Raw genomic sequence first — 17,300 nt, forward strand, 5'->3', positions numbered from 1 at the left:
AAAACAGCTGATTCCTCTCTGAGCATCTGTTTGACTAATTCTTGTTGTTTGTGGCTCAACTGCTGAACATCTACAGTTGGGTCTCACCACTCTATGTAACGTTGTCAGGGCCAGGCTCCAGTGGGGATCTGTCCTGAACCTGTGCTACGGTAACCTTTTCTCCACTGGGCACAGGAACCTGGTGACACGCTACTACTCTCTGTAATGTCCCTATCACTATTTGTCTTGGTAAGGTAATGTCATGTTTGGTAGTATTCACCACTGCAATGTCAACTTTTCTAGATGGCTGTTTTGATGTTTTCATGACCTGTCTTTGTTGGTCCAGGCCACAGATCACTCACGTCCGGATCAAATAACACAATTTCATCATTGAAGGGGGCCTCTCTTGGGGTACAGGGATGAATCCATTTTGTTTGTCCACCTGGAATGAAAACGACACGTCTGCCTGCTTCAATCAAGCATTCCTCTGTGTACTCTGAGTGCTGAAGCAGATTGAGTAGAGTCTTTGCCTTTCCCTGTCCTAGCTCAAGTGCATTTCTAAGCATATTTACTGTATACATCAGCTCGGAGGGCTCCTTGTTACATTTTGTTTGAACTATTTCTTCAATTACATTAAATGCAATGATTGGATTCTCCAATCTGACTAATATCGGAATCCTCAACTGTTTTCCTGCAATTATAAGGGTATAATGCGAGACCCAGATGCAGACACGGGAGGCAGATGGTTTGAGTCTTTAATATTTTTTTATCAATCCAAAAGGGGTAGACAAGAGAATGGTCATGGACAGGCAAAAGGTCAAAACCAGTTCAGAGTCCAGGAGGTACAGAGTGGCAGGCAGGCTCGAGGTCAGGGCAGGCCGAATGGTCAGGCAGGCGGGTACGGAGTCCAGAAAACAGGCAAGGGTCAAATCCAGGAGTACTAGCAAAAATAGGATAGAAGCAGGAGTACGGGAAAACACACTGGTTGACTTGAAAGCCATACAAGACAAACTGGCACAGAGAGACAGGAAACACAGGGATAAATACACCAGGGAAAATAAGCAACACCTGAAGGGGGTGGAGACAATCACAAGGACAGGTGAAAGAGATCAGGGTGTGACAGCAATGACCTCAGCTTTGGCATCAAGCAAACTAAAACAAATGTCCATCCAACCCAGAAAGGGAATTTCAGTGCCATTGGCTGACCTCAGATCTAGTTTCTCTGTATTGCCCATGATGGCTGCCAGTGGTCTAATTTGTGTTGCGTGACAAACTATGTTTTCTCCATTCCTCACTTATGATGGATACCTGAGCCCCTGTGTCCCATAGTGGTGCTAGGGTCTACACCCTCCATATAACACCACACTTGACATTTTTTTCCAATGAGCTGTACTATATTACAATGTCCTGTGGTAGCTGGGGTAGTTGGCCCCCATTCTCTCTGCCATGGGACAAGGGGCGTTGTGGTCAGTCTTGTGGGCAGTCTTAAATGTATGTTGGTGCTGTTTCCAATGATCCTGTTGGCACACTTTGGAACAATAGGCAGCTTTATGACATTTGCACTGCAGCCACTGCAACACTGGATGGAACTAGATGTATCTGAGGTCATTCCCCGTTCCATGGTTGTGACCCCCAGGCATCTTCCGATGGATGTGCGTTGCCCTACATCCTACTGCCTACTGTCCAATGGCTATCACTGCCACATTTGTAGCAATGATGGCAGGTCTCCCTGTTGGTTGGACTTGGTTTTCTGTTGGAGCGATTCCTCAGTGAACTGTCACCCTGGCCCTGCTCTGACTGTACTAATGAGGCTACCTGACAGGGCAGTTCTTTGATTGCTTCATTTGCATCAATTTTACTCAAGAGAGGATTGTAATTTATTTTGTTTTCAGACTTTGGTCTGTGAGGGCTCTGCCTGTGCACATTCCTCTCAGCTATCCCCCTTAACCTCACTCTGTACTGCGTTCACTCGTGTGGGTGTGAACTTATGTGAAATCCAGGCCTTTTGAATGAGTTCACTTTCATTGCCCTGGACAATTTACAATTTCTCAAGCAACAGTTCATCACTGGTGTTTATATTCTGGAGGTGCATTCTCATCTCTGCCCTGACATCATCATTAGTTAATCCTGTAACAATGGCCTGCAGGCATTGGCCCTTGACTAACTCTGTGCCATATTTCAGTCCTGATTGGGCACGAGCTGAGGCTGATAACACTATCTGTCTCAGGTCAACGAATCGGACTAGGAAGTCCAAGGCAGACTCTCCCGGCTCTTGTGTTGCTTTAGTCAATGTGTGATACAGCTCAGTAGCATCCTTCTCTGCATAATGTGTCCTCAAGATTTGCCTTAGTGCGTAGTGTCATGTCTGTTTTTCCCTCCAGATAACTCCTCATATTAAGCCCTGGGCTCACAGCTCTGATTATTGCTGCTTCTACTGCTTCCTTTATTTCTTTATTTCACATGGGCTTCACCAGAGTACCCCCTAGTGGCTGGAATACAACTGTATTAAGCCCCTTACACCTTCACTTGGCTTTCAGCAGCACCTTCTCCATAACTGCATGCTTCTGTTCAACTGTCACATCTTCATTAATGTCCCTTCCCCCGAAGACTACTCCTAAGGGCACTTGGATATCAGGTATAAAAAGTAAAAACAAACTTTATTTTTGAAAAATAAGTTCATATTATGATGTTGATCAAGTTGAAGGAGTTGGAACCTTGATTCCTATATTATTAGCTAGCTAGTTAACTATCATTGACATTATCAGTACAATTCACTTAAATTAAAGGGTGAATCAATAAGGGAATAGAAAAAGATGATAAGAGGATAATATAACTTCACTTAGAAGGAGCCTCCCTTGTTTGAAAAGGCAAATGGCAATAGCACCCTCAAAGGATGGCTTCTGCTCTGTCAAACTGGCCACCTCTGCCAACGAATGGAAATCCTTGGCATCTCGAAGCTCACAGGTGTGACCAACAGATCCAATGTGTGCCCTGAATTCAAATGATTGTAGCGAAAAAGTTGGCTAGCACTATATACCGTGCTATGTCTTGAAGTGTAAGTTGACTGGCTAGCTAGATGTATGAGCACTGATCCAGCTGGTTAGCTATAAAATAATGTTAAATTAGTGTAGAACTACCTGAGTTACAAGCTCAGCTGTTTAACATATAGCTAGCTCATCCAGCTGAAAGCTAGCTTGCTACTTACGTCAAAGTTTGCACACGTGGGACTATTGTTTACATGTTCTTCATAGGATCCTTGGGGCTTTGCAACTCTGACATTAGAAAATTGCTATGTAGGCATCATGGTAAAAAATAAAATAAAACAACAGCCAGGCTAATCCATTCCCTCAGGTTTTTTAAAATCTATTCCCTCTGTTATTTAAAACCATTCCCTCAGATGGTCGGCCTGATGTCATGTACACGGTTCCAGAGTTTTATGATACACATGATTACTTGTGTGGTGCATGTGTCACAGGAGGACATAAGCAGCTGCGAGGACCAGTGTGTCCACAGTCATGACATAGCTTGTGATGAGGAGGTGTACACCCTGTGCTCTTACATCATTGCAGAGAACAATCTTCCTGTTCCTGCAGGTGCATACATGACACTTGACCTCTACCCCATGCTAAGAGAAAAGCTGAAGGTACTTTCAAACCTCTGAGAGTCCATGGTGGGATGCTTGACTGAGACTGTAAGCCTATTTCATTCTCCCTCTACCACTCATAAATGCAGTGTACTAGGTATTTACGAGTCATTATTTGAGAATCAATAGATAAGAATTGTGTCTTGAAGTAACAGTACATGTTCAAATTTTCTGACAAAATATAATAAATGTCTCCTCTGAACAGTTGATGTTGAGATGTGTCTGTCAAATTCTGTGAAGCATTTATTTGGGCTGCAATTTCTGAGGCAGGTATCTCTAATGAACTTATCCCCTGCAGCAAAGGTAACTCTGGGTATTCGTTTCCTGTGGCGGACCTCATGAGAACCAGTTTTGTCATAGCACTTGATGGTTTTTGGGACTGTACTTGAAGAAACTTTGAAAGTTCTTGAAATGTTCTGATTGGCTCAAATGCATTAAGGAAAGAAATTCCACAAATAACTTTTAACAAGGCACACCTGTTAGTTGAAATGCATTCCAGGTGACTACCTCATGAAGCTGGTTGAGAGAATACCAAGAGTGTGCAAAGCTGTCATCAAGGCAAACGGTGGCTACTTTGAAGAATCTCAAATATAAAATATATTATATATTTGTTTATTTGTTTAACACTTTTGGTTACCACAAGATTCCATATGTGTTATTTCATAGTTTTGATTTCTCCACTATTATTCTACAATGTCGAAAATAGTAAACAACTGGTACTGTATATGTTGATGTCAAAGAAGGGTGGATAAGAATTTGGTGGATGGAAAGTTACTGAATGAGACAAGGGGAAGTGCAGAAAGTTCATATTCTGTTCCTAAGGAGGGAGGCAAATGGCAACAGTCTAGTTTCAGTTCCTGAAAAGGCAGGCCAGCTGCGGAACTAGGGAGGAGCGGGGAATTCGGCTCAAGGTCAAGTCAACAGATGAAGTGAGAAGAAACCTCTGGGAGAGGGGCCAGAGGGGACCACCACAACAAGCCTCCTACTACAGTCCTATCTCACACGCATACACTTCCACACCCACGAAGGTTCTAGCATCAGGCAGGGCCATGACAACACCAGTGAGAGGAACCAATTAAGTTCCTGCCTAGCAACAGAGATGTATTGCCTGTCTAGATGTGTAAGGAGTTGACCCTGCCTAGTAAGAGGTTATACATATTTGTGATTGTGTAATCATGCTTTTTCTTTGCAGCTGTATGAACCAGTGGGTGAAAAAACTTGGTTTGAGCTTTTTCCAGTTGTCCGTTTTAGTTTTTACTCTGTTTGTTCAGAACCCAACACAAGCTTTCGTCGCCAGATGAGGAAACATTGATGATTCTGCTGTACTTGGTTCTGTTATTGTTCCCTGTGGAGATAGAGGAAGCTGCCATGAGAGTTTCATTTGCTGCACGATGGGGTTTTTTGCTGGAAAGATATCGTCTTAACATTTTTACTTTTCTGAGTTCGTACTGTTTGACTAATGAAGTAGTGGGTCTAGCTCTTGGTGAATTCAAAATTATTGACATGTCCTAGTTAACTTTTTCCACAGTTTTGCCACAGTAGCCGTCTTTGGTGCTTTTAATTGTCTTGTCCCACCACTTTTTTCTCTCTGACTTGGGAGAATGAGTTGAATCCAACTTTGGAAAGTAAGCTCTGTTTTCTTAGCTTTGAACTTTTCACAAAGTTTTGCTGACTTCTCATGACTTTTATTTCTGTGTTAAACTTTTTCCATAAGCCTTTCTGCTGCTTTGGACGATCATCACACGATCATCAACTCTGGGCACGTATTTTGGGAGTTCGGCATCCATCATGACCTCGACTACAGTGCAGTCAATCTGAAAACAAAGATATTTTTTTCCATGCATCATAAGCCTAGATTTATTTGTTGATTTACAGTGCATTCGGAAAGTATTCAGACCCCTTGACTTTTTCTACATTTTGTTACGTTACAGCCTTATTCTAAAATAGATTATATAAAAAAATCCTCATCAATCTACACACAATACCCCATAATGACTGAGCAAAAACAGGTTTAGACATTATTGCAAATGTTGAATTTTTTTAAAACATTATTTTTTATCATCCTTGAGATGTTTCTACAACTTGATTGGAGTAAACTTGTGATTGGACATGATTTGGAAAGGCACACACCTGTCTATATAAGGTCCCACAGTTGACAGTGCATGTCAGAGCAAAAACCAAGCCATGACGTCAAAAGAATAGTCCATAGAATTCCGAGACAGGATTGTGTCGAGGCACAGATCTGCGGAAGGGTAACAAAAAATGTCTTCAGCTTTGAAGGTCCCCAAGAACAGAGTGGCCTCCATCATTCTTAAATGGAAGAAGTTTGGAACCACCAAGACTCTTCCTAGAGTTGGCCGCCCGGCAAAACTGAGCAATCCCAGGCAAGGACTGGGAGAATAGTCAGGATTGAGGGAAAGATGAATGGAGTAAAGTACAGAGAGATCCTTGATGAAAACCTGCTCCAGAGCGCTCAGGACCTCAGACTGGGGCAAAGGACAATGACCCTAAGCACACAGCCAAGACAACGCAGGAGTGGCTTTGGGACAAGTTTCTGAATGTCTTTGAGTGGCCCAGCCAGAGTCCGGACTTGAACCCGATCTAACATCTCTGGAGAGATCTGAAAATAGCTTTGCAGCTACGCTCCCCATACAACCTGACAGAGCTTGAGAGGATCTGCAGAGAAGAATGGGAGAAACTCCCCAAATACAGGTGTGCCAAGCTTGTAGCTTCATTCCTAACAGGACTCGAGGCTGTAATCGCTGCCAAAGGTGTTTCAAAAAAGTACTGAGTAAAGGGTCTGAATACTTATGTAAATTTGATATTTCCGCTTTTTAATTGTAATAAATGTGTTTAAAACCTGTTTTTGATTTGTCATTTTGGTGTGTTGTGTGTAGATTGATACGGGAAAAAGTCAAGGGGTCTGAATTCTTTCTGAATACACTGTATCTGTCATTGTTTGTATTTACAGGGCAGCTGTTACATGCGCCGATAGGCAGTCTTGCGGTAATATGACTGCCTTTAGTGGCTTTAATATCTATTTTATTTTGTGAAGCTCTTCAGCTGTTAATGGTTAGATTAATGGACAACATTCTTTTGATGTACCTGATTTATGTGGCTAGAATGTTGTTGCGACGAGACACTTTTCTTTGATGCTTTGAACTGCATTTATTTGTAATTTAATTTCCTTACAACTTTTGGCAATTACAATAGCTTATGAATTCATTGCTTGTATACTATTACAATATATTATTGAGACAAACTAATTTACTGCCTTTTTTGCTGCCTTTTCAGAACCATGGCTGATATGGCTGACTTTATAGTTAACATGAGTCTACTCTCCCAGGCTGTGTCACAGCTGAACGTCACCGGGAGCGGCTTAAAATTGGCACAGCGTCGTCCGAGTTGGTGGTTGACCTGTTGCGCTCTAGCAACTCCTTGTGGCGGACCGGGCGTCTGTAAACTGACTTCAGTCGCCAGCTGGATTGGTAAGGCTGGCTTCCGGGTTAAGTGAGCAGTGTGTCAAGGACCAGTGCGGCTTGGCAGGGTCGTGGTTCGAAGGACGCATGGCTCTCAACCTTCTCCTCTTCCGAGTCCATAGGGAAGTTTCAACGACGGGACAAGATCTTAACTACCAATTGGATATCATGAAATTTGGGAGAAAAGGGGGTAAAAGTAACACAAATACATACAGTATATAAAATAATAAAAAATAACATGAGTCTACTCCAGACTCTGTGGATTTGTGTAGCTCTAAGAACGGCATTCTCCTTTAGTAGACTTTCTGTAAGGTTCTATATTTATTTTCTTAGTCAACCTTGTGTTCTGTTTCATTGTGTTCTTGAACGTAGCCCTGTTTCTTTGTGTTCTTGAACATAGCCCTTTCTTTCATTTTTGTTAATTGATTTCACCTGTGTTAGTTACTCATTTCGTCTCATCAGTTCCTTATTTAGTTCAGTTCATTCTGTTTGTGCCTTTGTGAGGTATTGTTCGTTTTGAATCTACTAAGCCTTTTCCTAGCTCGTTTGTGAGAACCAGTTCTCCCCTCCAGTCCTAGTTTTGATTCAACTGCCTGTTTGCCTACCTGTGTATGACCATTGCCTGCCTGTGACCACGATTCCTGCCTTCTGTGAAGGCGAAATAAACACCTGCCGCGCTCTGCATGTGAATCTACACCTTTTTCTCCCTTAGTATTCATTACACTTTCAGGCTTAATCATTTCAATAACCTGAAAAGTCAGGACCCTCGCTAGCTGTCATAACCAAATTATGCATGTTTGTGATGCAAACGAAGGACACTATGCGCAAACTCCGATGTATGCCACATGAACAACAAGAACAGCATCATCTGCTGGATTATTTTAAGATCAGATCATGAAATAGCACTGTAACATGCCAATGGTTCAGGTTATTGAAAAGTATGTTTTGCCTACTCCTTACCGTACTGCTGATTTGTAAATATAGAGCACAACCATGCAGAGAGCCATGCAGAGAACACAACTTTCGCCACCCAGAAATAAATTTGCTTGCTATAGAGCCATCATGATTTGATTCAGGCAAATGCCTAGATGTGTTTATGATTGTTTCATTGTCAGAGGCAGAAATGAATCATTTCTTGGACTCGAGGCTTCAGCGTTAACAGGTGCAATGAATGTCAATGATGCACTCTCATCCCTGCACTATAGCTATTTTGTTATAAAACCAATAAAAGTTAGCAACCACATTGCCAGGCCTACCTTTTCATTGACGATGGTCTGTACAAGATCCTCATCCACCCCTTGTTGATCTCTCAAAAAGCGCAAGAATTCCTGACTCTGCTCCATCTTAGCTAGCCTATACTCCGGAGGATAGAGGAGGCAGACTCTGGTTAGCTAAGTATCCTAGCCTGGCTATCAGCTAAATCAAATCAAATGTTATGGGTCACATACACATGGTTAGCAGATGTTATTGCGAGTGTAGCGAAATGCTTGTGCTTCTCGTTCTGACAGTGCAGTAATATCTAACAAGTAATCTAACAATTCCACAAATACCCAATACACACAAATCTAAGTAAAGGGATGTAATAAGAAAATATACAGTGGGAAGAAAAAGTATGTGAACCCTTTAGAATACCTGGATATCTGCATAAATTGGTCATAACATTTTATAAGTCGCAACAATAGACAAACATGGTCTGCTTAAACTAATAACACACAAACAATTATAATTTTTCATGTCTTTATTGAACACACCTTGTAAACACTCAGAGTGCAGGATGGAAAAAGTATGTGAACCCTTGGATTTAATAACAGGTTAGCCCTCTTTTGGCAGCAATAACCTCAACCAAACGGTTTCTGTAGTTGCGGATCAGACCCGCACAACGGTCAGGAGGAATATTGTACCACTCCCCTTTACAAAACTTTTTCAGTCTCACAATATTCTTGGGATGTCTGGTGTGAAAACCGCTCGAGGTCATGCCACAGCATCTCAATCGTGTTGAGGTCAGGACTGACTGGGCCACTCCAGAAGGCATATTTTCTTCTGTTCAAGGCATTTTATTGTTGGTTTACTTCCTTCTTTTGGGTTTTTGTCCTGTTATAACACCTAACTTATGTTGAGTTTCAATTGGCGGACAGATAGCCTTACATTCTCCTGAAAAATGTCTTGATAAACTTGGGAATTCATTTTTCCGTCAATGATAGCAAGCTGTCCCAAACCATGATGCACCCTCCACTATAGTTTACAGCTGGGATGAGGTTTTGATGTTGGTGTGCTGTGCCTTTTTTTCTCAACGCATAGTGTTGTGTGTTCCTTCCAAACAACACAACTTTAGTTTAATTTGTCTACAGAACATTTTGCCAATAGCTCTGTGGAAATCCAGGTGCTCTTTTGCAAACTTCAGACATGCAGCAATGTTTTTTTTGGAAAGCTGTGGCTTCTTCCATGGTATCCTCCCATGAACACCATTCTTGTTTAGTGTTTTACGTATTGTAGACTCATCAACGGAGATGTTAGCATCTTCCAGAGATTTTTGTAAGTCTTTAGCTGACAGTCTAGGATTATTCTTAACCTCATTGAGCATTCTGCGCTGTGCTCTTGCAGTCGTCGTTGCAGGACGGCAACTCCTAGGGAGAGTAGCAACAGTACTGAAATTTCTCAATTTATAGACAATTTGTCTTACCGTGGACTAACTTTTAGAGATACTTTTGTAACCCTTTCCAGCTTTATGCAAGGCAACAATTCTTAATCTTGGGTTTTCTGAGATCTCTTTTGTTTGAGGCAAGGTTCACATCAGGAAACACTTTTTCAAATTTTGTGAATGTTTTTAATGGGGCAGTGCAGCTCTAACCAAAATCTCCCCCCAAAAATTTTTCACCTTTATTTAACCAGGTAAGTTAGTTGAGAACAAGTTCTCATTTACAACTGCGACCTGGACAAAATAAAGCAAAGCAGTGCGACACAAACAACAACACAGAGTTACACATGGAATAAACAAGTGTACAATCAATAACACAATAGAAAAAAAGTATGTCTATATACAGTGTGTGCAAATGGCTTGAGGAGGTAAGGCAATAAATAGGCCATAGTAGCGAAGTAATTACAATTTAGCAAATTAACACTGGAGTGATAGATAAGCAGATGGTGATGTGCAAGTAGAAATACTGGTGTGCAAAATAGCAGAAAAGTAAATAAAAACAATATGGTAAGTTAGTTGAGGTAGGTAGATTGGGTGGGCTATTTACAGATGGGCTATGTACAGCTGCAGCAATCAGTTATCTGCTCAGATAGCTGATGTTTAAAGTTAGTGAGGGAAATATAAGTCTCCAGCTTCAGCGATTTTTGCAATTCGTTCCAGTCATTGGCAGCAGAGAACTGGAAGGAAAGGCAGACAAAAGAGGTGTTGGCTTTGGGGATGACAAGTGAGATATACCTGCAGGAAGCACGTACTATGGGTGGGTGTTGCTATCGTGAACAGTGAGCTGAGATAAGACAGAGCTTTACCTAGCATAGACTTATAGATGACCTGGAGCCAGTGGGTCTGGCGACAAATATGTAGCGAGGGCCAGCCGACTAGAGCATACAGGTCGCAGTGGTAGGTGGTATAATGGGCTTTGGTGTCAAAATGGATGGCACTATGATAGACTGCATCCCGTTTGCTGAGTAGAGTATCAGAAGCTATTTTGTAAATGACATCGCCGAAGTCGAGGATTAGTAGGACTGTCAGTTTTACGAGGGTATGTTTGGCGGAATGAGCGAAGGAGGCTTCGTTGCGAAATAGGAAGCCGATTCTAGATTTAATTTTGGATTGGTGATGTTTAATATGAGTCTGGAATGAGAGTTTACAGCCTAGCCAGACACCTAGGTATTTACAGTTGTAAACATATTCTAAGTCAGAACCGTCCAGAGTAGCGTCATGAAGTTGGCCTGGGGATAGGTTTATGACAGTCATAAATACCTCTTCCCCCCTTTTTCCTCTCTCTACCCTGCTGATATTACATTTGCAAACCCCTTGGTTAACATAGAGATTCTGGGAACATCAGAAGGTGGGGGGAAATGAACTATATTCTGGTAATCCGACCAATTGAACATATGCTGTGGTACTTAATGAATATGATGTCAGTTCGGTTGTCATCTGAGACATTCTCATCAATGATAAGATGACATAAACTCTACAGTGGAATGTCTACACATCTGATTTATCGGATTCACATGGAATTATTGTTCAATTTAAATGTTTGAATATGAAATTATTTGTGATGTGATGAAATGTGATTTTAGCTTCTAAAATGTGAGAATTGGGTTTTCACAAGGTTAGGGTTCTGCTAAATCAGTGGCCCGTCCCTGTGAAGAGTCATGGGCTATAAAACTTTTCAGACACACCCTTCTGGCTCTACTATATAAAGCCTTGACGACAATATAACCTCCTGTTCCGAGGATGTGGGGATGACGGTCTGATGTCAGAATGGTTCAGAAAATAACTACAGAACGAAGCCAACTTCAGCGTGAGCTTTGGTTGTGAATGGTATGAACTTTGAACTCTTATTCACTACAGAAGTGATACCTCCTTGCCGTTGAGTTAGCAACAGCAGCTGCAAACGAGGGTTAGGAAGGAACAGACAGAGTATCCCGTCTATCACACAACGACGCTACTACAACATATCCAATGGACCACCAGAGACATTCTTCAAAGGACAAAGGACTCGGTTGGGCAACAAGGCCTTCCATCTACCACCAACCTACCGAAGCGCAGTTCAGAGTAAATATTTATTGCATTTTCCTTTTCCAAATGGGCGGTACTGTAGAATGCTTAAAATACTGTATTTACGATAGCACAGCTTCTTCCTTTGGTTCTCAGTCTTCCCGCTCTTTCACTCAAACCCAGCCTCTTTTGTGTAACAAGCTGTCATATCTGTTCCGCCCACTAGGGACGTTTTCCTTTATGACCTAATTTGTAATCAAGTTATGATTAATTATGTGTATGTGTAATTCTGTGTGATTAGTTAGGTATTTAGTAAATAAATAATTAAACCCAATTTTGTATTGCTGATTCAACTTGTTAGCCAGGGTTCATGAAGATATCCAATAATTTACAACTTTCAGATGAGACTCAATTAAGGTGACGATTAATGTTGACTGCTATTAATGTAAAATATTACTAGGTCTGTAAGAGTTTATTAGGAAGATCAGCTCTATAAATATTATTTCCTGGTGCCCCGACTCTCTAGTTAATTACATTTACATGATTAGCTCAATCAGGTAATGTTAATTACGGAGAAAGGATTTTATAGAATAGCATGTCATATCACGTAATCCGGCATAGCCAAAGACACGGCAGTAGTGATGCTAGTGGTACCCCCACAGAGACTGCCAGAGGTCCGGACAACAGCCCCTCCGATTTGACACTCTGAACTCTGTCTGAGAAGTAGTTGGTGAACCAGGCGAGGCAGTCATTTGAGAAACCAGGGCAGTTGAGTCTGCCGATAAGAATCCGGTTATTGACAGAGTCGAAAGCCTTGTCCAGGTCGATGAAGACGGATGCACAGACTGTCTTTTATCAATGGTGGTTATGATATATTTTAGTACCTTGAGTGTGGCTGAGGTGCACCCATGACCAGCTCGGAAACCGGGTTGCACAGAGGAGAAGCTACGGTGGGATTCGAAATGGTCAGTGAACTGTTTATTAACTTGGCTTTCGAAGACTTTAGAAAGGCAGGGCAGGATGGATAATATAGGATCCAATCTCGTTTCATTGATTCAACTCCAGGTTAGTTGACTAACGACTCCAATTAGCTTTTTGAGAAGTCATTTGCCTAGGGGTTCACATACTTTTTCCAACCTACACTGTGAATGTTTCAATTATGTATTCAATATAGACAAGAAACATACAATCATTTGTGTGTGATTAGTTTAAGCACACTGTGTTTGTCTATTGTTGTGATTTAGATTAAGATCAGATTAAATTTGATGTCAAATGTATTTAGAAAACCAGGTAAATTCTAAGGGTTCACATACTTTTTCTTGCCACTGTACATATACATATATGGATGAGCGATGATCGAGAGGCATATGCAATAGATGGTATAAGAGCGTCTGCTAAATGACTTAAATGTAAATGTATAATAGATGGCGTCTAGTGTGCGCTTTGAACACTCCCAGAGCAAAAAACTCTTTGAATTTAAAATCCGACAATGCTCTGAATTTGACAATGCTCTGAATTTAGCACAGTCTGGTACTGCAGATTGAATTTATGAACGGCCAGTGTCCCGTGTGCGCTCTGAATTTAGTAACAGACAATCTGACAACGCTCTGAATTTATGAACATCCTGGGCGCAATCTGGTACTCCAGATTGAATTTACGAACACACCCCTACTCCTCGGTGTGCGCTCTGAATGCTCTGAATTTACGAACACCCTAAAATATTCAGGTCGGAGCTCTAGAAAGATGCCCGAGGTCCCGACGTAAAATTCCGAGTTGGATGCCTGTTCCAAATTTTTTTTTTCCAGTGGGAGGTCGTTTTTTTCACGAGTTCCCAGTTATCTCGAGTACTCTAAAGTCAGATATTTTCGAGTTCCCAGTTGTTTTGAACGCAGCATTACCAAAACAAAGACGTGGCGGACAATTTCGCTCGCTCCGAAACCTAAACCAGTAGTTGCCACCAACTTCAATGACAATAAACATCCAATTGAAATGCGAATCTGACATTCCCGTGCCCCAAAAACATTGTCACGGATGAGCTACAGTGTTTGATTCATATCAGCCGTTTTCTAATAAAACAACTCAGCTAGCTAGCGAAATGCTAATTCGCGACGTTAGCTAGACTTGCGTTGCGAGTTCATAGAGAAATATGCTTCAGGATCATCGGGTTAGATCTTCCACCATGGGTAACAAAACCAGCTACTAGTTCGTTTTCAGCCACATATGTCCAACTCATAGCTTGTTTATCCAGTGACCACCGCATTTAGAAGGATAGCTACTGACTGAATCGTAGCTTGCTCGCATATTGGCCATGCAGTAAGTACATAATTATGAACGCCAAAAGATAGCTATCTAGCCAAAAGATCAGACACAATAATGTATATAAACCCTAGATTGTAAATGCTATGTATTGGCCATTGAGAGGCTTTGAAGCCACCGTTCGGCTACATTGGCACTCCCCTCCATATTAATATTGAATTCCACAGTATTTAAATTAAATGTTTCAAGGACAAAGTACATATATTTAAGTATTTTTGTTGCTGTAATGAGGACAGTAATCTAAAAATATAATACTTTAAATTAATGTTTAGTGCACATAATATAATGTAACGACTCTGCAGCTCGACCATGCTTTTTGGAGCACAGTCGATAGCGCTGGAATTCGGGCTAGTAGGTCGAGGGTTTGAGGCCTACACCCTGCTTGTTTCCTTGCACTAATTTAAAAGTATGCATGTAGTTGTATGAATAAATGTGGCAAAAACGAATGTAGATATTAAGAAATGCATTTCTACAGCTTCCAAAATATTTTTTACAACGTCAGTTAGTGCCAAGATGGAGGCACGGAATCTTCAACACAGCGCCCCCTAACGGCCATCTAGTGTAAATCAATAATTGGTTAGACATAATTACACCATCGGCAACAATAACTGGCGACAAATATTTTCAATTTAGTTTATCCACTGACCACCGCATTTAGGAGGATAGCGAGTTTACTAGCCAGGTAATACACACTAACTAATCGTGGATGCATTACCTATTTGATACATTTGGGTTAACTTTCTTACATAAAGCAACACATACCAGACCGTTTGTGGAAAGGTAAAAATAACAATTAGTGTGCTCGTTCTTTTAACGGTTGTACAGTTAAGCTAAAATAGATTGTTAGGTAGCTGGTGAGGTTTTTATTTCCCAATTCATTTGGTGATCAAGCTGAAGCTGGGTTTCACAATTGGTCGGTATGGCGTCACGCACTTAAATCGGCTCAACCAATCACCCAAAGGGATCTATGTCGTGACTCATGACTATTCATACGCCCTTACCCCGCCTTCTTACGTATCTGCAAGCCCTCCAGGAAGTGTTGAAGAAAATAGTATTGAATATCTTCCTTTTCGACCAATAGCGTATAAGCCTGTTTCCATTCCGGTCAATGGAGCTTCACTAAATACATTAAGTGGGCGGACTAAATAGCACAGCAACTGAACAAAACGCAGATTTGTAAAAATGTAGGTGTTAACTGCCTCATTCGCTTAAACTGTGACGTCGATCCATCTATTTACGGTATGGGGAAAAAAAGCACAATTTAGATGTTGCTGAACGAATTTACAGTCACGCGCCAGTGCTTTGACAGGCAGTGTGTGATTGTCCGTTTCATTACTAGTTACCCGAGTAGATATTCACTCTTCTGAACAATTGATTTTGTAGCATGTCGATCACAAACTGATAAGATAGGAGGCTAATGCCAGACGCTGGAAAGTCTGTCATTAATTGAAGGTACAGTATACTACTTCTCAATGTTAATATGCAAATCATAATCATGCTTAAAGTTAGTATGCTGGTGTCAGGAAGCACACCAAATTTAGCAAGTGTCTCAAACGGAGCAACCCTGTTGTAATTTCTCCAACATCTTAACTGTTGCAATTATTGTCATAACGCGTAATATCATAATCTCGTGTTCATTTTGTTTAGTGTTGACCGTATCCAGTAAACATCTCAAGTCAACAAGTCCGCTGACGATGGCCAGCAGGGATGCCAGTGAGAACACCCCTCTTTTGGACAGCAACTCTGTGTGCAGGACTGTGTCAGTGTTCCAGGGCAGAAGACTGGCGTGTGCAACGATTCTGCTTGCAGAATCATTGGAACGAGTCGCATTCTATGGCATCACTTCCAACCTGGTTCTTTTCCTTAACAGTAGCCCATTTTATTGGGACGGGACTGTGGCCAGCCAGGCCCCCCTGATGTTCATGGGGGTTACATACCTGATCTCACCATTTGGTGGCTGGCTGGCTGATGCATATCTGGGAAAGTTCTGGACCATTGCTGGCAGTTTGATTCTATACTTCCTTGGCATGCTGTTTTTCCCATTTATCACATATGACTACTCCAGGAATGCCCTATGTGGTGATGAAATTGCATTTCCAGTGCAACCTGCAGAGTGTTTGAGCTCAAACAGTACTCCTCCAAGCAATGTGACTTGCCCCACACGGGCACCTTACTGTGGGCCAGTGATCTACATGGGCCTTGTTCTCATCGCCCTAGGTGTAGGAACAGTAAAGTCCAACATCACTCCATTTGGGGCCGACCAGGTACAGTAAAGCTTATGAATAAGCAAAGCATTCTCTCTCAATTAAGACTTCTTCAGAGGGGCTTCTAAGGTCAAATGAAGGCTCAATGTATTGTACTTTACACTGTTGCTAACGCATTGTTGCTAATGTTATCCCATATGTGAGTTTAAGAGAATATATAACAGCCTAATTTATAAAGTCTGAAAGGTTCTGAACATGATCTTACTTTGGTCAGCCTTGTATATGGACTGAACTGGTAGTTGTGGAATAGGCTAAATGTTGATCTAGTACGCCTGTCATCTCTCTACATTTACCACGAGAACTCAATCAGCCAGGCCCCTGCTGGTTTACCCTTTTGTAATTTTCATCATGAAGTTACATTTGGGTAATGCCATCCATCAGGTCTGGTCAACACACCAGTCATCTAAGGCTGAGAAGAATGCTAGATGAGTAATTGTACATCAATGTAGGAAGTGAAACTCACATTTGTTCTGTTAAGTTTCTCATCACAATTCTAGATTAGGCCTACCTGTAAGACCCTTAATGAAAGAGGAAAGCCCATTTCAGTGGGAAATCTGATCTAGCTAACCCAGGCTGTCCCAAAATGTTTTCAGAGTTGGTGACTGATTAGCATAGATTTCAATCCCATTGTCATTTACCACATTTCTGATGGGTGATTGGTTTAGATTTGTTTCATTTTGATTGCCCAAGTTTCTATGGGATTCACAAAGTAATATTGAGGAAAAAAGGTAAATGCCACTGAGCAGGATTCATAGAAATCTTGTTCACCTGATTAGACGTGATTAGATTAGCCTATTCATAAGTTACTAGAAATAACTTATTGCTTTTCACAAAGTTCTCTTCCCATTTTTTTTGTCAAGCATGGAATAAAAGGAAGATGTTAGCACTGTTTATCACGTGGATGTTATACACTCATTCGC

At 41.4% G+C, this 17,300-nt stretch overlaps 1 protein-coding gene across 1 annotated transcript in view; it reads left to right on the forward strand.

Annotated features, from left to right (window-relative positions):
* Window positions 1-15,170: 15,170 nt before the first annotated feature.
* Window positions 15,171-17,300, forward strand: part of LOC135540583 (solute carrier family 15 member 4-like) — a 44,388-nt gene continuing 42,258 nt past the window's right edge. Inside the window, exons 1-2 of the mRNA XM_064967097.1 lie at window positions 15,171-15,568; window positions 15,764-16,380. Of these exons, the coding sequence (XP_064823169.1) occupies window positions 15,811-16,380 (570 nt within the window). The 5' untranslated portion in view covers window positions 15,171-15,568; window positions 15,764-15,810. The remainder of the gene's footprint in view (window positions 15,569-15,763; window positions 16,381-17,300) is intronic.

This window comes from Oncorhynchus masou, chromosome 1 (genome assembly GCF_036934945.1).
Source record: "Oncorhynchus masou masou isolate Uvic2021 chromosome 1, UVic_Omas_1.1, whole genome shotgun sequence".
Classification (NCBI taxonomy): Eukaryota; Metazoa; Chordata; class Actinopteri; order Salmoniformes; family Salmonidae; genus Oncorhynchus; species Oncorhynchus masou.